A 22,166-nucleotide genomic window follows, 5' to 3' on the forward strand; every position below is an offset into this window, starting at 1 on the left:
ATTCACTTTGGAAAAAAATTCGAATTATTTCTGTACCCCACTGTACAAACAATCTGCTGCTCCTCGGCTTCGGATCACACCCTGCGCCCGATTCGTCTTCGCCGGTGACGGTGCCCTTTTCTACAGTACTCCATCAATTTCCGGCGATGTTTTTGGACTGGTAGGTCGGTCACGGTCGTGACCTTTACCAGAGGAATTTCGTCGAGGTGGACGTGGGATGGTGGCGAGGTTTGCGAAAGACAGACAGACAGACTGACTGACAGAGCATTGATTGGTGTCCATGGAATGGAAAGGATGTTCGGTGAAGAATCAGTCGGGTTTGCTAGCTCAGGAACGGAATGCGCGATTATGAGGGCATTTGAGGGTAGTATCTGACTGTTCTGAGAACCGATACTTTTTTAGAGTGTTTCGTTGTGTCGGATCTGATGTGGGTCCAGGGGGAGTGTGTATGTGATTGTTCGTGAGAGTTTTTTGGGTAGCAGAGTACGAGTTTGGGGAAACATGGGGGTTTTCAGGCGAATTTTGATGAATATGGGGAAAATTGAGTTTGTGTAATTGGAGCTGGTTGCGAGTGGGGGTTGAAGGTGGGGTTGGTTGGTTATGGTAAAGGACGATTAGGATGAAGTAAGGTTTTCGGAGACATCAGTCTGGGTATAGAGCTTCGATCGTGGACCGTTGGGATGGGAGATTGTAGCAAGAGGGACGCAAAATAAGCTTCGGTTGTGGGAATTCTGGTATTGCGATCACTACGAATTCAATTTGACGTCAGACAGTTCTGAGTTTTGTGTTTTAGGTCATCTTCTTTCTCTTTTTCTTTTTTCTTCCTGAAAATGTATCTGATAATGGCGAGCATAAGCTTCTTGGTATGCGGATTTGGGATTGTTGAGGAATTGAACTCTTGCCGGTAAGTTTTTGGGTCTAACATGGTTGTATTCATGTGCGCATGTGCGGCAAGTGAGGATGTGGGTTAAGGATCAAACGTCTTGTCTTCACGAATAATTGCTTGCAAAATTTAGTCGCTGCAAGTTTTGGACGATCACCGCAATATTGGTGCGACATTGAGCTTTTTATGGTGTGGGCTTTGGCACAAGTAATTACTGAGAACACATTCCAAGTATCCCCGTGATTTTGTGCAGAGAGTGAACATGTGTGTCTTGCTTAGTGAAATCACAATCGAAATTGGACGCCCAGAGTGATGACGGATACTGGGATGAAGGCTTGGGTATGACTTTTAGCATGACGGCGTGAGAGCTTGTTAATTGCAGATATTATGGGGAAATGTTGTATCGATACATGAGCGGAGTTGGGGGAGGCATCAGGTTTGAATCAGGATCTTAGCGAACATGGAGGCTCTTCATGTAGGGGGTGGGAGACAACGAGTCTCTCATTCACAGTCTTCCACCTTCGCTTCTCATGCAGCATCTCTTTCAGTATCGCTTGCGCCTTCAATGCAACCAGCAACCTCGACAGACAATGATGGCGGTCCTAACAGGCGCGGCATGGATAGCAACATGGGGGCACTCTGTGAACATGTGCAATTGGAAGGATGGAAATCGAAAGCTTTCTCAGACATTATCGTCAAAGCAATGGGACGTACTTTCGAGCTTCATCGTTTACTCCTCTCTCGGAGCTCCTTCTTCAGGTTAAGATCTTTGTTGACGCAGATAATAGATACACATGCTTTTGTGTGTATTCCCTGACATAGTGTTTGATGAACTGCAACAAGCTGCTTCTTAGCTTGATGTGCTAATAAGGACTTCTTTTAATGTTACAACCATTTGCTGCATTGTCCCTTTCGTGATTGTGTGCTACGTTGATGGGTGATAATTGTTCGTGGAGAAGCAAGACGTCGTTTAAGACACCTTACTTTGGGAATAAGCTCTAATTTCTTGCCTTTCTATTTCTTGCAAATTAGGGTCATTAAATTGTATTGCTATTGCATTACGTGTGGTGCAATATAACGTCTGTAATTGAGAAAGGAAAGTCCTTTATTTATATGTTGATATGGTGTATTCAGAAACATGCTGCAGGGTCCCTGGAGGGAGGCTGGAGCTCCTGAGGTGACGCTGCAAATAGATGATAAGAACGTGAATGGAGAAGCTGTAGAAACTGCTTTAGCCTATTTGTATGGGCACTATCCAAAGCTTGATGGTAGCAATGCCTTTCGAGTGCTAGCAGCTGGGTCTTTCCTTGATCTTCAGGTAACTTGATCAGAATGATCCTGTCAAATTTAATTTTCTTTGGAAAGGTGCCGGATTCTTTCTCCTGGTACTTGCTTATTAATCACCTTTATGAATTGGCTTCAGAAGCCAAGTTATGTTGCAACTGCTATTGGCTATTTCTTGATGTGCTTGTGAAAATTGTATGGCCTTGAGTGTTCAGATTCAGTACTAGGTCTGCTACAGAAGCACTAAGGATTGCACTGGGTTGCAGCCCATTTTTTCAGAATTTTCGAACTTCCACATCTGAATAGTGAATTTGTCTTTTCAGGATTTATGCTCACTTTGCACAAACTTTATTATCTCTGAGCTTTGGACTGAGAACTTTCTTGCTTACCAGGTAAGTTGCACTTGTTCAGGTAAATGCTTCAAAAGATTCAGGTTTATTTCTTATAGCAGTTAAGCACCTGTTTAATTTTCTGTTTACAGTGTTGCCTGGTTTGACATAGTTGAAGGACAATAGTTAGAGTATTTGCCAATATCACTAATGCTTCCTCGCTGAGTGGCAGGCGTTTGCTGAAAGTCAAGATTATGGAGTACACGGTGAAAGGGTACGCAAGGCATGTTGGGGTTATCTTTGTCGTGGTGCAGCGGTTGAGCTTCGGGAGGTTAGTTTTCTTCACAACTGGGTCGTGAGTGTGCTTGAACATACACTCATGCTGAAGCACGAAGTTGCGCATGCTTATATTTTGTCAACAAGGTGAATTTCATGTAAAATCATCGGTTTGTCCTTGCAGATCCTTCCAAAGCTTTCTACGCAAACCTTGAGGAAGCTGCTGACATCCGATGAACTCTGGGTGTTGAATGAAGAAAAGAGGTATGCTGTACACCTCTCAATTACTGTTTTTCATATCAGTATGATTGGTAGGGCTGGAAATTCATGTTTAGAGTGATCCTGACAATTACTGAATAATTATTGTTAATTTTGATTCAGTCAAATTTGCAAGTTCCCATCGAGTGATTGCTGTCAGAAAACTGTTCTTTTCGTTTAAAGAAAACTTTTCTGAAACGTGGTGGTCTTGTGACGGCAGATTTGAACTTGCATTACACGTTTTTCTAGCTCGCGGTGTGGTGCTCGAGATGCCACAGGTGCCAAACACTGATTTTATAGGTTCCCCTATGACAGGGAACCTTGCACCAGAGGATTTAATTTTCTGTGCGTGCTCTGCTGATAAGGATCGGAAACTCGAAACCACTCTTGACAAAGTCACTTCTAGGTGAGCTTATCATTGTGTTCCTATTCAAAGATTTATTCTTTTCCTTTTTCTTGTTTTTGACAGAAGCGGTTTTCATAGATTTTGCATGTTTCAACTCGCATCGGGTTATAAGAGCACGTTTATTGATACCAGTTCGAATTTGAGGTTAGGTCGACATCAAGTGAAGTGGAGGGTCATCTGTCGCTGGAGGATGCACCAGTTCCGGCAACGGCTCAAGTCACAGAAAGTGTGCGCGACATTTTGTTTGAACTTGTCGACTCAGCTGTTCCTATTTTGTCTGCCGCATTTTCCCAACAGAGTTCTACTAACTCCATACGAGGTGATCAACGTGAAGGAGCGTCAGTGTGCATGTACGACCATGGTTTGGGGGCTTTGAACGGGAAACCTTTGAAGGAGGTAGATCCAGCACAACCTTTTATTGAGATACGCAAAGATGGAGAAGCTTGCACTAGTGGGGATACATGTGCTACTCCGGATCAATTGAGTTTCTCTGGTATTGAGCCGGGGTTTTGTGGGCGGTTCTGCTACGAAGAACCTTGGCATCCTCCTCGAACTGGTGAACAGGTTGGTCTTGGTCCTTGCTCACCATCACCGGAGACGACTTCGTCCTCCCCTAGTAGTAAAGTAATTGAGGATCAGTGGCCAAGGTACTGGCTCGTCTCCAATCCTGCTTTTAGAATCATATGAGCTGTTTGTCCAGGTTTCTTCCTGATGTTTTCGCTCACAGAAATGAAGCTAATGCGTTTGATTGCTCGTCGTTATCGATCAAGCAAAGGATTGATCTTTTTAGAAGCTACTTATACTATATCATGATTCAGCGTTAAGTCTCGGGCACATGTCTTCATAGAGTTTTTTTGATTCCGTAGTAACCTTTTTATGTTTGTCCCTAATAAAATATGCTCTTGTGCACCAGGGATAATGCATGCCCGATATTCTCATGGGGTGGGCGAGTGGTGGAGAGTAGAGTGAAAAAAGCTTTTCCCAATAGTGGAAATTGGGGCTCAGCAGAAGACTGGGAGGCTTTCCTAGGAGTATTCGAAGGTGGAGGTGTCCTCTATTGTCATATGGCGTTTGATGATTTGCTCTACATGCGAGGGCGCCTGGAAGAGCTTGGTTTTCCATGCAAAGCAGTTGCTGATAGCTTGTGGTTACAGGTACTATACTTATGATCAGATATAGCACCTTTTTACACACCCTTGTGCTGCTAAAAACATTTAGTGTCCTTTTCATGTGATATATCGCACATCCTTGCGTTCGTATCTTTGCACTACGAGGGTTCTTGTTCTAGTTAGTAGAACAAGAACTAAACGGAGACTCAAAATATTTGATGGGAGTTGTAACCGAAACTAGATTCTCTGCATCTCCAATGAGGATTAACCTGTCGGTTTGGTAAATTTGTGGTTGAACCTGTTGATTCTCTGCTCTTGTTCTCATTTTTTCTTGTCAATGCCGGTTATTGCAGACACTTTTACGGCAACAAGTTTTGACCATCGCTGCCGACACTTGTAGGAATTGTAGTCTTGTGTATGGAAATTGCAGTTGTCGTCAAGTCGGCTCAAGTTATGCTCATGGGAGAACACCAAGTCTACACCATAGAGACGACGGCCAAAGTGCGGGCCCTGTACCCACTGGAATTTTTCCTGGGGCAGAGAGAATCGGTGGCAACTCAGGTAGCGGAGTTGGTGCAAACTCCCAGTCTGCTGGTCGAGTCCATGTTCGCAACACAATGGATGGTTTAGCAGGTATTGGTCGAGGGACAACTTTTGGACCTCCTGGCAGTTGGCCAGCTCCTAGATTTCTCTACATTCCTTCCTTAGGGGCGTATGGTGCAAGAGGAAACCCCCTGCAGAGTGGAGTTGGAAATAATCAAATCGATCCAAGGCTTGATCTTGTTGGACGTGAGTTACCTCCCGGTGCGCATAGTACACTTGATGGTCGTACTCAAGGAAGCACTGCTTCAGCTAGTGTTCTAGGTCAAGGTCAACCAGATCCCACCTCAAGGGCTGAAGATTCACCAGCTGCATCAAAGCCTGCAGATATTGATGCGATGCTGAACAACATGGACACGAACAAAGCTCTTGCTACAAGGAAATGGGAAGCAGGTGAAGGAGGATCAATATTGTTGGATTTGAACACACCTTTGCGAAGCTTTCCTCCATTCCGGTTTGGGTAAGGTGTTGAAACTTGCAAATGATGCTTTCAAATAGCTCGCTGTTGGTAGATATTTTGTTGTGGGAAGATCATACTCAGTATGCGTCGTAACCAATATGACCTTCTGATTTATAAACCTTTTGCAGGGTTGAATTTGAAGATGTTAATCGCCTTCAAGACGGCCAGTCTAAGCATTCGACAGAAGCTTTTTATGCTGGTTCTTTGTGGAAGGTAAGCACCAGAAAGTTTCTTAAGTTTGTGTGTTCAATGTTGAAATAAATGGTTTCTGTACCATAATTGATTTCTTAATCATTCACTAGCAGTGCCTAAGCCAATTCTGACTAAGCCAATATAGTTTGGTGATGATTGATGGACAAGTATCTCTTTGAGAATTGATGCTTGAATATGCTTCAATGCTTTAAAATCTAGAATTAATATCCTGGTAATCTTTGTGTGGATCAGATTAGTGTGCAAGCCTTCAATGACGAAGATCCGAGGGGGAGGCGCACACTTGGTAATCATGATTTCTGAATGTTCAGATCATCAAGTGTTTTTGTACAATGATGTTGGTAAAGATTAGATTTGATTATTGCTGCCAACGGTTCGCAAGTGAGTAATAATCGGAATTGCAGGTCTTTTCTTGCATAGGCGCAAAGCAGAGGACATGGGTCCTCATAGAAAGGTAGGGTTTAAACAGATAAGTAAATGAAGTACTTTGGTTTTTGAATTTTTCAGTACTTTTAGTTCTACCAAACATGAGGATTACATCTGAAATTTTTGCTTTTGTGCTTTGGTTGATAAGTTATTATTGTACAATTAAGGTCCTAAAATGTCACCAGAAATTGTCATGTATGTTAGAAATGCATTGTTGAGAGGTTGCATGGATTAATTATTGTGTATATTCCAGTAAAAAGCAAGTGGGTGATGTTTTCTCTCGTCAACGATGACCGTCCGCTCCCCTAGTGTGCCTTTGCTGCTTGTTATTTCCCACATTTGTTCCACGCATTGTCTCTGACTGCGAATATTTATTGTAGGTTTCGTTCTACACTGACACCAGAGAAAAGGTGACAGCTCGCTACCAAGTAAGTATATTTTCGATCACAATTGGTTTGAATAGTTCTTAAATTACCAGTTTTTTTAGAAGTAGACGAAAGGCTGTGGTATTCACAATCGCAGTCTCTGTTTACGGATTTTCATTTGGAGCAATTGATGTCATGCATACCATGCATTTATATATGTAGCATGAAAGTAGTGTATTTTTTGGACCATGATACAAAATGCATATTTATGTGTAGCACTAAGGAAAATGCAGTGTAACATGTGGTTTCCATTTCCCTCTCCCCCACCTTGCAGCTGAAATGTCCAGCCAAGCGAGGCGTGATTTCACTTGGAAGCCTTACTCAGGCTGGTACGTTGTTACCCAAGGCACCCAAAGGGTGGGGCTGGCGAACAGCTTTCTTATTTGATGAACTACCAGACGTTCTGCAGGGTGGCTCTCTTCGAGTGGCAGCTGTTGTACAACTTGTCTAACCTGCACCATTAAAGGAGACAATTGCAAGAAATTATTATTTTCTTTGTTGCTTCGAATGTTAGCAATATGAAACAAGGAGAGAAGTATTGTCCTGATTAGTGGGGGGTGTTCCCTTGCGCTGTGGGGACTCGAGCACACAAGTACATGATCTTGTTTGCGAGTAATCACGAAGAGATTGGCTCGCAATTTAGACGGAACCATAACATTTCACTGTAGAAATTTTATGAGGATCGACAACAGTAGTGAGTAATTTAGTCAAATCAGAATGGCGAATCTCATTTTGTAGCTGCTGAACTATCTTCTGAATTTCTTTTTTGTCAATATTACTAGCTCAAGTGCCCAGACCATTGTGATTAAATACCTATCTGACGACCATGTCCTCTTTACTATCAAGTTGCAAAACCTTCAACTTCAGAATCTATTTTTTCACCTTACATAAGCCTCGTACGGCGGTAGTAACCACTTCGGAACAGTTTGTTGGATAGAATCTTACCTTAAGTAGCTTAAATATCCATATTGTTTTGAATTTTTACCCAACTTGTATAAGCAGCTACTCAATTTTTGAACATCTTCATGTAGTTTCAATGTGGTCACTCAATCCTCGACTAGATTCTAGCAACTTGTAGGATAAGGCCATCCGAAGTTTTTCTACGTGCTCTACAGCAAATCTACATGATTTTTGATTGCTTCTACAAGTGACTACTAATGGACAGATTTCGAAACATGAATTAATCTTGAAAAGATAGTTTTCTGAAACAAGGATAAAATCAATACAACTGAAACAAAAATGCAACAAATTTTCAAGATATTGTAGATGTTTAATTTTTGGAAATCAAGAATATTCCCAAATTGTAGAATAATGGTAACAATCTAAAGACCAATGAAAGATTTAGTATAATTCTAATTAAAAAAATATAGACATTGATTTTAATTATTGATACTATTATTTGATTATATTCAACTCTAATTTAACAAAGGTTTTTATCTTTCTTGTGTCTTTTGTAAGTGTTGAAGTATAAGATATGTATACTAAATATGCTTTAAATATTTCATGTCAAAATTTAGGTATTTTTTTCTAAATTAAAAATAGATTTAATTGTACTTAAATATCACATAAGATTTATGTATTTTGAACATATACATCTTTTAAAAATCTTCAATTTAAAATCTTATTTTATAATTAATATTGATTTAAGATACAAATGTTTTTTTTAAAAACTACTTTCAGTATTATAAGTCTTCAATACTAGACATTTATAAATAAATTATACTACATTGTAATTTTCAATCAATTCTTTATTTACAAAAAAATAAATATTTAATTGCACTCCTTTTTTATTGTATTAAATTATTAAATATTAAAAACTTATAAGAATATATATATGTATTATTAAAACAATTTTTTTATAAGTTTTGGACCTTACTTTTAGGTCTTTATTGTAGATCCAACCTACAATGCATGCTTCTAAGTAACTACATAGCCCTATTTAGTTGATCTCTAATTATTCTAAATAAATCAAAACTTGATGTAATATTCATGTATATTCAATCTATATAAAATTCTTTAAAAACTTCAATAGAGCTTTAGTAATATAATGTTTTATATGATAGACTTAAAATAGAATTAAAAAATCTATATAATCATACATTAATCAACTCTTAATTATTTAATTTATTTTACTTCTTTTAAAGAAGTTTCAACAATTTTAGGATTGATTATAAAAAAATATTTTTAATTTACTATCTTATTGATTAAACTAACTTATAAAAGAGATTTAGATTAGAAAAGAAAGTATAATATTGCTAATTTTAATATTTAAAAAAATTTATTAATAAAATTATTAAAAAAATGAATTTGTATATTCTATTGTATAAAAATTTATAAAATTATTCTTTTATATAAAAAATATCCCTTTTAGTTAGAATTTGGCATTATCATAAAAATATTTATTTATTTATTTATTTATTTAATATTTTATTAAAAAAAATTAATAATCAAAATTAATAATGAAATATATTGAAATATTATATATAATTAAAGATCTATTTTAAAGAAAATATTACAATAAAACCTTTCAAAATCAATTATTTTAAAACTAAGCCAAAATTTTTATTGATAAAATATTAATACTAATAAAAAAGAAATTAGGGGAAAAGAAGATAAGAGACGTGTAGCAATAGGCAAAAGAGTGCAAAAGGTGGTAAATAGATAAGCAATGGTGTCTTTTATATAAAAGATGCATTTAGCAAATCCACTTTTATTTTAGTTCAATTTAATTTTTTTAATAATCTTTTGTTTCTCATTTGATGTGCACATGTATATTCCAAAAGCCCACACAAGCCAAGTTCATTGGCTCCATACATATTATACTTTAATGCGATAAAAAGGTCTATTCTTAAGTAATGCAGAAGTACCTTATCAAGTAGTTATTAAATACCTATAGTATGGATATAATGCAAGGCACCATTTTACACACCTTGATGTATAAAAATGAGATGCTATACTTCAAAGCAAATAATGCTAACGCTGTCGTATTACGTGCTTTCCTGCTCAAGAACGCACCGGACGTTTGGCTGTAGAAGGTAGTATGGAGATTCGCTAATATTCAAACAGTCTATCAGTTTTTGACTGTTGAAATATAAACAACTGCAAGAATACACCGTAAATCTATACGGATGTCCTTCGACTGCTCGCCGAAGTCCTTTTTGCCCTAGCCGGTAGGTCTCTAGACGTTACAGAGAACCCCGAACAACCCAAACTGCTAATCTTCGATACCGCTTTATACTCACGATCTTGTATCCACTGACCGTCTCGTTAGATTAACTCAATAAATTTCATTCACTCTGCATACTCAATCCTATAGACACCCTTTTAATTCTTCATCACAGACGTAACTCGATTCCACAAAACAGTCAAGAGTAATCAAACCCACTTCATTAAAAATCCCGATTCACCATTACAACACTGACTTCAGCAACGATTGCCTCAATCTTCCCAAAATCCTATGAAGAAAAAAAACCCAATTCTCTCTCTTCTTTCCCCGCCCAAAGCATGAAGCTAGCTCTCCCGATCCTTCAAAAACTCCCCAAAAAAAAACTTATTCCCTCCCTTCTCTCATTTCTTAACCTTAATTCTGAATTTCTTCAATCTTCCGTCTTGGATCCGGAATTGGCTCCCGCCATCAGAGCTTGGATCCGAAATTGGCTCTCGTCGTCAAAGCTTTTTCCTCCATTTTTACCTTTAAGAGATCCTTTTACCGAAAACAACGTTCCCTGAAACGACACAGAGAACAGGACAACCTGAAACAGAATCGAAACCCCATAATCGGGACCACATTGAGTCGCCCGACCAATTCAAGTTTCATATTGGCTAAGAGTCCAGTAGTAAGACCCGAATGTTCCCGTAATTGGATCAAATTGGTCCTTCGCGTCAGATTGGCTGAGGCTCGTAGTAAGACTTGGATTTTCCAGTAATTAGACTGCATTCGGTTGCTCGACCAATTCAGGTCTCATATTGGGTAAGAGGACCTGGATTGGATGTCTTGAAATTGGATCCAATTGGCTCTTCGAACCAGGCTCACCCGTCGTGTGAATTGGTCCTTTCTCTTCATGGTGACTCCCGTTATTGGAATCGAACGGAGCATTTCAGTATGCCCCGGTTGACTGTAACGGGGTGACTGAACTTGGCCACTCAGTATTTGCACTAGAATTGGTCGTTGCTCCCAATATTCGAGGTAACTGAATATTAATAAAAGTCCCCTTTCTTTATATTTTCACGGTATACTCGTGTTACAACACGACATCCACCCCCTCTGAACCTGTGCATCCTCCGATATGCACCAATTTATCCAATTGCTATTTGATTTAGAATATATTCTCTACGTCTTTGTCCAGTTCGTCTTTGTCACCTTCATTATCCAAATCACTTTCATCTTCTTGCTACATAATTAACTTGCGTAATCCTCCTTCAATATCATATAATCTTTTTCTTTCTTTTCTTTTAAAATCATCAACTTTCTTATACATAATATTTCCATTCTCCAAAATACCAATAAAAACTCGCATCAAAGGCACCTTCATCTCGCGAGAGTACCTCCTCTTTTGTACCTCCATAATCTCGCTTTACAGTCGTAACTCCCCAAAATCCTTAAATCCTTCAACAATCTTTGGCAATGGTTTCTCCCTCAATCTATCTCGATTCCGTTCATGGTTAGGAGGTATTGTTAGAAATTGTACAGCTTTCCTCCCATCTTCGCTACGTACCCTTGCATAAGCAGAACCATTGTCAAGTACTTTTGTTTCCATCCATGTTGCCGTAATATAACGTTGTCCTAAAATCAACGGATAAGACGTTGTATCTTGAACAAAGAAATGTTGCTCCGTCGCAACATCCCCAATCCAAATTTTGATATCTGGACAAGCTCCATATAATTTGCCCCATGTGTTATTAGCTGCTCGTATTGCCCATCCATGTTCCATATCAATTGGCCATTTTTGCTTCTTATAAAGATCTTTAGACATGAGATTTATTTCAGAACCATGGTCGACTAAAGCAACAATTGGTTCATCTATATCTCCTACTTTCACCAATACCTCAGTAGTTGCCCTTGCTCAATGCTTTCGAGTATAATGGCTCAAGGTTTCTATTTCCATGTCACTATAATCTTCGAAACGTACTCGTTGATTATACCCATTCTTTTCATTTGTTGGTTGCTTGTAACCAATATCAACCTCTTCTTCTTCTTTATATATTCTTGCATCAATAGCATGACTCATTCCAGTTTCATCCATTAATTACCTCTTTCGCTTAATGCTGTCAATGATAACATCATGAAACTCCTTCTTTGCAATTTCCAAGACTTCTTTCAATGTGAATTCCACCTTTGCGTTTAATATACGTTCTTCCAACACCCCTTTCAAATTTGTTGCCGCTTCAATGTCAGAAAGTAGCTTATAAGCAATTGATTTGCCCTTATCTTTTGTCTCCTTTGTTTTTTCTTCCAATGATGCTGAGGTATCCTTTACAGGCGATTCTTGTGAAGCTGCCTCCCGAGCCTTGTCTCCTTGAGTTTGCCTCTTAGAAGAATTTCCTTCTCTCGTATCATCAAAATTTCCTCGTCTCTTTTCTTCCATCAAAGCTTCATGTTGGCTCTTAGCAATATATGCATGAACTGAAAGAGACTCAACAGGATCCTCCCAACCTGTTCTATCTCGTATTGTAGCTGCAGTCCTCAATAACGCTTTTCGAGGTAATTTTCCTTCTTGCATTGTAGAAACGGCAGAAGCCCAAAACTCATTAGTTTTCGTATTTCCACCAATTTCATCATCTACTCTAGCACCATAACTTGCACTTTCTCATGTTGCTGTTTCATGCTCTTTTAGGTAATCTTGAACTAATGCTCTCATTCCTCCCTAGCCAAAATTGATTTGAAGAAGATCCTCCCTATCTTTTAATGTTATCTTCCCATCTTTCCAGCAAATAATTCCTTGCTATATCATATTATTAAATTCATTGCAATCTTTTCTAGTGTGTGAAGCATCATCACACCAAATGCATCTTTGTACATATCCTTGTTTTGAAATATTCTTTGAATTATTTGTAGAAGTATTCTCTTCAAGTCTTGCCAATTTGATTTGAAGATCTCGCATTCCTCGTATAATTTCTTCCATCCCCATATCTGCTTTCTTTGATAAGGATGTCGAAGGTTGAACTATAGGCATTGTTGGTGGTGTTGTACGTACTGAAGCTTTGGGTGCTTGTACTGTTTTTGGAATATTGCTCCTATCCTTCCTCCTTTCTCTTTTTGTAAGCAACCCCACCGCATCTTCAACGTTCTTCCACTTTGTTGTCAATCCTTCATCTTCTTCTTTGTCTTCAAGAAGGAGTTCTAATTTCCCTTGCAATTCTCCATCAGCAGCTTGAAGAAATAGATCAACTTTGTTCGGCTCCAATGTTAATTTTTCTACCTTTGATAATTGAGAGTATTGCCTCTCAAATTCCCTTAGTAGCTCTGTTGCTTGCAAATTCTTATTGGGCCGTTCAATCCATTCCAGAAACAGCTTTTTAGTAACGCGATCAGCATCTTCCAAGAAATATTCGTCTTTCAATGCATGTGAAAAAACCTCCCATGAATTCCCATAATGATCCGTAATCGATGTAATATGGTCTCTTATCTCCGATATCGTGGCAAGTCCAAATAGTTCAACCATTTTCTTCTCAGAAACTCGATTTAATTCCATTTCACGAACATAACATCTTAAATACCTTGAAATATTCCTTCCATCAAATTGATCAATTTTATTGACCACTGCTTGCAATGCTTTGGTTGCCAAAGCTTCCTTTCGATCATTGCTTTGCTGTTGCTGCATTGATAATGAAAAGGCTTGAAACATACTAGCAATAGACGGATCCATGTGCATACCTTGTCCTTTAGAAGAACCCCCACCAAAAACTCCTCCCAAAGATCCTTCAAAATTTTTATTTTCGTTCTCCATAAAAATAAAAATAAAATCAAACAAAATCCAATACCTTCCACCTCAAGCTTTCACGTCAGGTTCACCACTTTTGTCGTATTATGTACTTTCCTGCTCGAGAACGCGCAGGGCGTCTGGCTGTAGAAGGTAGTATGGAGATTCGCTAATATTCAAACAGTCTATCGATTTTTTGACTGTTGGAATATAAACAACTGCAAGAATACACCGTAAATCTATACGGATGCCCTTCAACTGCTCGCCAAAGTCCTTTTTGTCCCAGCCGGTAGGTCTCTAGACGTTACAGAGAACCCCGAACAGTCCAAACTGCTAATCTTCGATACCGCTTTATACTCATGATCTTGTATCCATTGACTGTCTTGTTAGATTAACTCAATAAATTTCATTCATTCTGCATACTCAATCCTATAGACACCCTTTTAATTCTTCATCACAGACGTAACTTGATTTCACAAAACAGTCAAGAGTAATCAAACCTACTTCATTAAAAATCCCGATTCACCATTATAACATTGACTTTAGCAACGATTGCCTCAGTCTTCCCAAAACCCTATGAAGAAAAAAAATCCAATTCTCTGTCTTTTTTCCCCACCCGAAGCATGAAGCTAGCTCTCTGATCCCTCAAAAACTCCTCCAAAACATATTCTCTTCCCTCTCATTTCTTAACCTTAATTCTGAATTTCTTCAATCCTCCATCTTGGATCCGGAATTGACTCCCACCGTCAGAGCTTGGATCCGAAATTGGCTCTCGTCATCAGAGCTTTCTCCTTCGTTTTTACCTTTAAGAGATCTTTTTACCGAAAACAACGTTCCTTGAAACGGCACAGAGAACAGGACAGCCTGAAACAGAATCGAAACCCCGTAATGGAGACCACATTGAGTCGCCCGACCAATTCAGGTCTCATATTGGCTAAGAGTCCAGTAGTAAGACCCGCATGTTCCCGTAATTGGATCAAATTGGTCCTTCACGTCAGATTAGCTGAGGCCCGTAGTAAGACTTGGATTTTCCCGTAATTAGACTACATTGGGTTGCCCGACCAATTTAGGTCTCATATCGAGTAAGAGGACCTGGATTGGATTCTTGAAATTGGATCCAATTGGCTCTTCGAATCAGGCTCACCCGTCATGTGAATTGGTCCTTTCCCTTCATGGTGACTCCCGTTATTGGAATCGAATGGAGCATTTCAGTATGCCTCGGCTGATTGTAACGGGGTGACTAAACCTGGCCACTCAGTATTTGCACTGGAGTTGGTCGTTGCTCTCAATATTCGAGGTAACTGAACATTAATAAAAGTCTCCTTTCTTTATATTTTCACGGTATACTCGTGTTACAACATGATAGCGGTTATGATATCAATGAGCGAATATGAGAACCAGCGAAAAATCTTATCAATGCATTGTAAAAGATATATGAGTTTCATCAACACTATCCTCAGAAAGCTAAGCCCTTTCAATGAAAGTTTTTCAGTGAAGTCCCTTCTCCTTGAAGCCTCTTAATCCTCATCCTTACAAAGAAAGAGGAGAAGGAACCTCTAAAAGACATAGTTAGAGACTATAAATTTGTAACCTGAGTCCATTCCTCCATGGTTAGTACTTGTTTTTTCGGTCTGATATGCATAGCCAAGAGATAGATACCATACCAATTATGTCTTCTCAATCGAGTATATCACGAAGATGATCTCGAGATGAAAAATTGCCATGACCATGAAGACGATAGAGGATACCTAGTAATACGTTGCTAGTGATTGTATTTGAGGTAGAATCTGTCTATGGTGATCTTCTCGAAAGAATATTTGCAGGGTATTTTTACAATGAAGACACGGAAGTTCATACCTGGTTGGAAATCGAAGGCATAGGACACTATCGTTGATTACAAGGATCAATGAACTACTTGCTGTGTGAGCAATAATTGGAGTATATTGTAGATACTATGCGACAAATTTTTAACTTCTTATGTTGGTACTGACTCATAATAGGAGTGCTTCTTGAAGTCCTCGAAGCTAAAAGAAGAGGATAATATCAAGGACATACACTATAAAGTTGTAGAAAATTCTAGAAGGTTCTAGAGAAGCTTTGTAGTTTGTAGAAGCTACTTGAAAAGCTTTCAAGCTCGTGGAAGCTGCTTGAGAGTTTCCTAGCTTGTAGTATATATAGGAGCTGAGATTGAGGGGATCCTTAGTCTCGACAATACACCTCTTGGAGCTCTAGCTCACCTCTCTAGTGTTGTTCTTCTACTCATCTGATTAATCTAGTTCTTGCAGATTCTTCTTGAGCTTCTTATTTAGATTTCTAGTTAGTATTCTAAATTCGTGACAGTGTACCATATATCTAAGTTGATCACAAGTAGCTAATATGACATGTGATCAACTCATAAAACAAGTAGTCAACATGTGAGATACATGGTTAAGTTTTCAACCTTCTAATCATCTATAAATACTTATAAAATCAAATCTAAGTCTATAAAGCTTCTCAGAAGTTTTTCTATAAGATATTAACAAATTTACTTACTTTTACTTCTGCTTAGCTTTTTTTATCTTTCTGATTATCAATGCCAATATTAATGCTAATAACAAAGTTTTAGTATCTAATATTGTTTTCAATATCATTCAATGTCCTTCAAATCTAGTAGTACTTAGTTTCTCTTAGTTTTAATTACATAATCCTAATATTTATTAGAAATTATGGAAGGTCACTTTAAGATCTATTTTTAACAATAGCAAACCATCTCAATTTTTATTTGCGATATCTAAAGTATTTAAACTTATTGTAGAAGATGATAATATATTTATTATTTTTTTAGCATCTATTTTTTATTCGAATAAAGCATACAATAAAGTTCAAAAATAATACAAAGAGTACCAAGATGAGTTTGAAAAGAAGAATGTTGATATCTTATCAAAATACCAACCTTATGATTATGCAATGGATCTTTAAGAAATAACTCAACTACTATTTGAAGTAATTTATAACTTTTTGCATAATGAACTTTTGCTTTGAATGAATACATTGATGAAAATTTGCAAAGAATTTTGTACAACATTCATAATTTCTTACATGTGCATTAATACTCTTTTTAGAAAAAAAATAAGATCTTTGCAAATGTGTATAGATTATTATAGATTTAACAAACTAACCTAAAAGAATTATTATTCTTTGTCTTTAATATTATAACTCTCTGATCAACTAAGTGAAATTAAGACCTATACTAAAATATATATATCCAAAGAGCTTATAACTTAGTACATATCAAAGAAGGAGATGAATTAAAGACTATATTTTGGATTATGCATCACGTTCATTCAATTGCATGTTGTTAGCATTGTTTTTGCCAAATTGCCTATAAGATTAAATGTTGAGACATTTACAATTCCAAATCTATCCATTTGAAATAATAAACTTTCTATTAGCTTATAATTGTTGCAATAATCTTATACTTTTTTTCTTAGTCAACTTGCCTTTGATTTTTAATGTGATCCTAATTATTGTTTACTCACTTAATAAGGTCTTTTTCTATGTCATTATATAAAAGTTTGTAGTGGATTTTATCTTTTGCGTTGTCGTATTGTAACACGAGTATACCGTGAAAATATAAAGAAGTGGGACTTTTATTAATATTCAGTTACCTCGAATATTGGAAGCAACGACCACTTCCAGTGCAAATACTGAGTGGCCAGGTTCAGTCACCCCGTTACAGTCAGCCAGGGCATACTGAAATGCTCCGTTCGATTCCAATAACGGGAGTCACCATGAAGAGAAAGGACCAATTCACACGACGGGTGAGCCTGGTTCGAAGAGCCAATTGGATCCAATTTCAAGACATCCAATCCAGGTCCTCTTACCCAATATGAGACGTGAATTGGTCGAGCAACCGAATGCAGTCTAATTATGTGAAAAATCCAAGTCTTACTACGGGCCTCAGCCAATCTGACGTGAAGGACCAATTTGATCCAATTACGGGAACATCCGGGTCTTCCTATTGGACTCTTAGCCAATATGAGACCTGAATTGGTCGGGCGACTCAATGTGGTCCCGATTACGGGGTTTCGATTCTGTTTCAGGCTGTCCTATTTTCTGTGCTGTTTCAGGGAACGTTGTTTTCGGTAAAAAGATCTCTTAAAGGTAAAAATGGAGGAAAAAGCTTTGACGATGAGAGCCAATTTTGGATCCAAGCTCTGACGGCGAGAGCCAATCTCGGATCCAAGACGGAAGATTGAAGAAATTCAGAATTAAGGTTAAGAAATGAGAGAAGGGAGGGAATAAGTTTTTTTTGGAGGAGTTTTTGAAGGATTGGAAGAGCTAGCTTCATGCTTCGGGCGGGGAAAGAAGACAGAGAATTGGGTTTTTTTTCTTCATAGGGTTTTGGGAAGACTGAGGCAATCGTTGCTGAAGTCAATGTTATAATGGTGAATCGGGATTTTTAATGAAGTGGGTTTGATTACTCTTGACTGTTTTGTGAAATCGAGTTACGTCTGTGATGAAGAATTAAAAGGGTGTCTATAGGATTGAGTATGCAGAGTGAATGAAATTTATTGAGTTAATCTAACGAGACGGTCAGTGGATACAAGATCGTGAGTATAAAGCGGTATCAAAGATTAGCAGTTTGGGTTGTTCGGGATTCTCTGTAACGTCTAGAGACCTACCGGCTGGGACAAAAAGGACTTTGGCGAGCAGTCGAAGGACATCCATATAGATTTACGGTGTATTCTTGCAGTTGTTTATATTTCAACAGTCAAAAACTGATAGACTATTTGAATATTAGCGAATCTCCATACTACCTTCTACAGCCAGACGCCCTGCGCGTTCTCGAGCAGGAAAGTACATAATACGACAAAAGTGGTGAACCTGACGTGAAAGCTTGAGGTGGAAGGTATTGGATTTTGTTTGATTTTATTTTTATTTTTATGGAGAACGAAAATAAAAATTTTGAAGGATCTTTGGGAGGAGTTTCTGGTGGGGGTTCTTCTAAAGGACAAGGTATGCACATGGATCCGTCTATTGCTAGTATGTTTCAAGCCTTTTCATTATCAATGCAGCAATAGCAAAGCAATGATCGAAAGGAAGCTTTGGCAACCAAAGCATTGCAAGCAGTGGTCAATAAAATTGATCAATTTGATGGAAGGAATATTTCAAGGTATTTAAGATGTTATGTTCGTGAAATGGAATTAAATCGGGTTTCTGAGAAGAAAATGGTTGAACTATTTGGACTTGCCACGATATCGGAGATAAGAGACCATATTACATCGATTACGGATCATTATGGGAATTCATGGGAGGTTTTTTCACATGCATTGAAAGACGAATATTTCTTGGAAGATGCTGATCGCGTTACTAAAAAGCTGTTTCTGGAATGGATTGAACGGCCCAATAAGAATTTGCAAGCAACAGAGCTACTAAGGGAATTTGAGAGGCAATACTCTCAATTATCAAAGGTAGAAAAATTAACATTGGAGCCGAACAAAGTTGATCTATTTCTTCAAGCTGCTGATGGAGAATTGCAAGGGAAATTAGAACTCCTTCTTGAAGACAAAGAAGAAGATGAAGGATTGACAACAAAGTGGAAGAACGTTGAAGATGCGGTGGGGTTGCTTACAAAAAGAGAAAGGAGGAAGGATAGGAGCAATATTCCAAAAACAGTACAAGCACCCAAAGCTTCAGTACGTACAACACCACCAACAATGCCTATAGTTCAACCTTCGGCATCCTTATCAAAGAAAGCACATATGGGGATGGAAGAAATTATACGAGGAATGCGAGATCTTCAAATCAAATTAGCAAGACTTGAAGAGAATACTTCTACAAATAATTCAAAGAATGTTTCAAAACAAGGATATGTACAAAGATGCATTTGGTGTGATGACGCTTCACACACTAGAAAAGATTGCAATGAATTTAATAATATGATACAGCAAGGAAGTATTTGCTGGAAAGATGGGAAGATAACATTAAAAGATAGGGAGGATCTTCTTCAAACCAATTTTGGCAAGGGAGGAATGAGAGCATTGGTTCAAGATTACCTAAAAGAGCATGAAACAGCAACATGAGAAAGTGCAAGTTATGGTGCTAGAGTAGATGATGAAATTGGTGGAAGTACGGAAACTAGTGAGTTTTGGGCTTCTGCCGTTTCTACAATGCAAGAAGGAAAATTACCTCGAGAAGCGTTATTGAGGACTGCAGTTATAATACGAGGTAGAACAGGTTGGGAGGATCCTGTTGAGTCTCTTTCAGTTCATGCATATATTGATAAGAGCCAACATGAAGCTTTGATGGAAGAAAAGAGACGAGGAAATTTTGATGATACGAGAGAAGGAAATTCTTCTAAGAGGCAAACTCAAGGAGACAAGGCTCGGGAGGCAGCTTCACAAAAATTACCTCTAAAGGATACCTCAGCATCATTGGAAGAAGAAACAAAGGAGACAAAAGATAAGAGCAAATCAATTGCTTATAAGCTACTTTCTGACATTGAAGCGGCAACAAATTTGAAAGGGGTGTTGGAAGAATGTATATTAAACGCTAAGGTGGAATTCACATTGAAAGAAGTTTTGAAAATTGCAAAGAAGGAGTTTCATGATGTTATCATTGACAGCATTAAGCGAAAGAGGCAATTAATGGATGAAACTGGAATGAGTCATACTATTGATGCAAGAATATATAAAGAAGAAGAAGAGGTTGATATTGGTTACAAGCAACCAGCAAATGAAAAGAATGGGTATAATCAACGAGTACATTTCGAAGATTATAGTGACAAGGAAATAGAAATCTTGAGCCATTATACTCGAAAGCATTGAGCAAGGGCAACTACTGAGGTATTGGTAAAAGTAGGAGATATAGATGAACCAATTGTTGCTTTAGTCGACCATGGTTCTGAAATAAATCTCATGTCTAAAGATCTTTATAAGAAGCAAAAATGGCCAATTGATATGGAACATGGATGGACAATACGAGCAGCTAATAACACACGAGGCAAATTATATGGAGCTTGTCCAGATGTCAAAATTTGGATTGGGGATGTTGCGACGGAGCAACATTTCTTTGTTCAAGATACAACGTCTTATCCGTTGATTTTAGGACAACGTTATATTACGGCAACACGGATGGAAACAAAAATACTTGACAATGGTTCTGCTTATGCAAGGGTACGTAGCGAAGATGGGAGGAAAGCTGTACAATTTCTAACAATACCTCCTAACCATGAACGGAATCGAGATAGGTTGAGGGAGAAACCATTGCCAAAGATTGTTGAAAGATTTAAGGATTTTGGGAAGGTACCACTGTAAAGTGAGATTATGAGGTACAAAAGAGGAGGTTCTCTTGCAAGATGAAGGTGCCTTTGATGCGAGTTTTTATTGGTATTTTCGAGAATGGAAATATTATGTATAAGAAAGTTGATGATTTTAAAAGAAAAGAAAGAAAAAGATTATATGATATTGAAGGAGAATTACGCAAGTTAAGTAAGCAGCAAGAGATTGAAAGTGATTTGGATAATGAAGGTGACAAAGACGAACTGGACAAAGACGTAGAGAATATATTCTAAATCAAATAGCAATTGGATAAATTGGTGCATATCAGAGGATGCACAGGTTCAGAGGGGGTGGATGTCGTGTTGTAACACGAGTATACCATGAAAATATAAAGAAAGGGGACTTTTATTAATATTCAGTTACCTCGAATATTGGGAGCAACGACCAACTCCAGTGCAAATACTGAGTGGCCAGGTTCAGTCACCCCGTTACAGTCAGCCGGGGCATACTGAAATACTCCATTCGATTCCAATAATGGGAGTCACCATGAAGAGAAAGGACCAATTCACACGACGGGTGAGCCTGATTCGAAGAGCCAATTGGATCCAATTTCAAGAATCCAATCCAGGTCCTCTTACTTGATATGAGACCTAAATTAGTCGGACAACCCAATGTAGTCTAATTACTGGAAAATCCAAGTCTTACTACGGGCCTCAGCCAATCTGACGCGAAGGACCAACTTGATCCAATTATGGGAACATCCGGGTCTTACTACTGGATTCTTAGCCAATATGAGACTTGAATTGGTCGCGCGACTCAATGTGGTCCTGTTTACGGGGTTTCGATTCTGTTTCAGGCTGTCCTGTTCTCTGTGCCGTTTCAGGGAACGTTGTTTTTGATAAAAGGATCTCTTAAAGGTAAAAATGGAGGTGAAAGCTCTAACGATGAGAGCCAATTTCGGATCCAAGCTCTGACGGTGGGAGCCAATTCCGGATCCAAGATGGAGGATTGAAGAAATTCAGAATTAAGGTTAAGAAATGAGAGGGGAGAGAATAAGTTTTGGAGGAGTTTTTGAGGGATCAGAGAGCTAGCTTCATGCTTCGGGCGGGGAAAAAAGATAGAGAATTGGGTTTTTTTTCTTCATAGGGTTTTGGGAAGACTGAGGCAATCGTTGCTGAAGTCAGTGTTGTAATGGTGAATCGAGATTTTTAATGAAGTGGGTTTGATTACTCTTGACTGTTTTGTGAAATCGAGTTACGTCTGTGATGAAGAATTAAAAAGGTGTCTATAGGATTGAGTATGCAGAGTGAATGAAATT

The 22,166-nt window shown here is 38.2% G+C and overlaps 1 protein-coding gene across 7 annotated transcripts; it reads left to right on the top strand.

The window, feature by feature from the left end:
- Positions 1 to 201: 201 nt before the first annotated feature.
- On the top strand, positions 202 to 7,476 carry LOC112283750 (uncharacterized). Of its 7 annotated transcripts, none has more exons than XM_024522844.3 (16): positions 238 to 734; positions 956 to 1,050; positions 1,266 to 1,642; positions 2,018 to 2,201; positions 2,491 to 2,559; positions 2,729 to 2,827; positions 2,957 to 3,036; positions 3,251 to 3,436; positions 3,586 to 4,083; positions 4,350 to 4,590; positions 4,899 to 5,605; positions 5,734 to 5,818; positions 6,050 to 6,101; positions 6,220 to 6,269; positions 6,622 to 6,669; positions 6,941 to 7,476. In XM_024522844.3, exons 3-16 carry the CDS (start codon positions 1,344 to 1,346, stop codon positions 7,115 to 7,117), a joined length of 2,775 nt encoding a protein of 924 aa, XP_024378612.1. In that variant the 5' UTR covers positions 238 to 734; positions 956 to 1,050; positions 1,266 to 1,343; the 3' UTR covers positions 7,118 to 7,476. The 7 variants fall into 7 exon arrangements, 6 of the variants coding, with proteins under 6 accessions (XP_024378612.1, XP_024378611.1, XP_024378609.1 ...); XM_024522841.3 differs by having other exon boundaries at positions 313 to 734; positions 956 to 1,090; XM_090251124.1 differs by having other exon boundaries at positions 361 to 734; positions 2,031 to 2,201.
- Positions 7,477 to 22,166: the final 14,690 nt, after the last annotated feature.

The sequence above is a fragment of the Physcomitrium patens genome, chromosome 6 (genome assembly GCF_059467195.1).
Source record: "Physcomitrium patens ecotype Gransden chromosome 6, ASM5946719v1, whole genome shotgun sequence".
Taxonomy (NCBI): Eukaryota; Viridiplantae; Streptophyta; class Bryopsida; order Funariales; family Funariaceae; genus Physcomitrium; species Physcomitrium patens.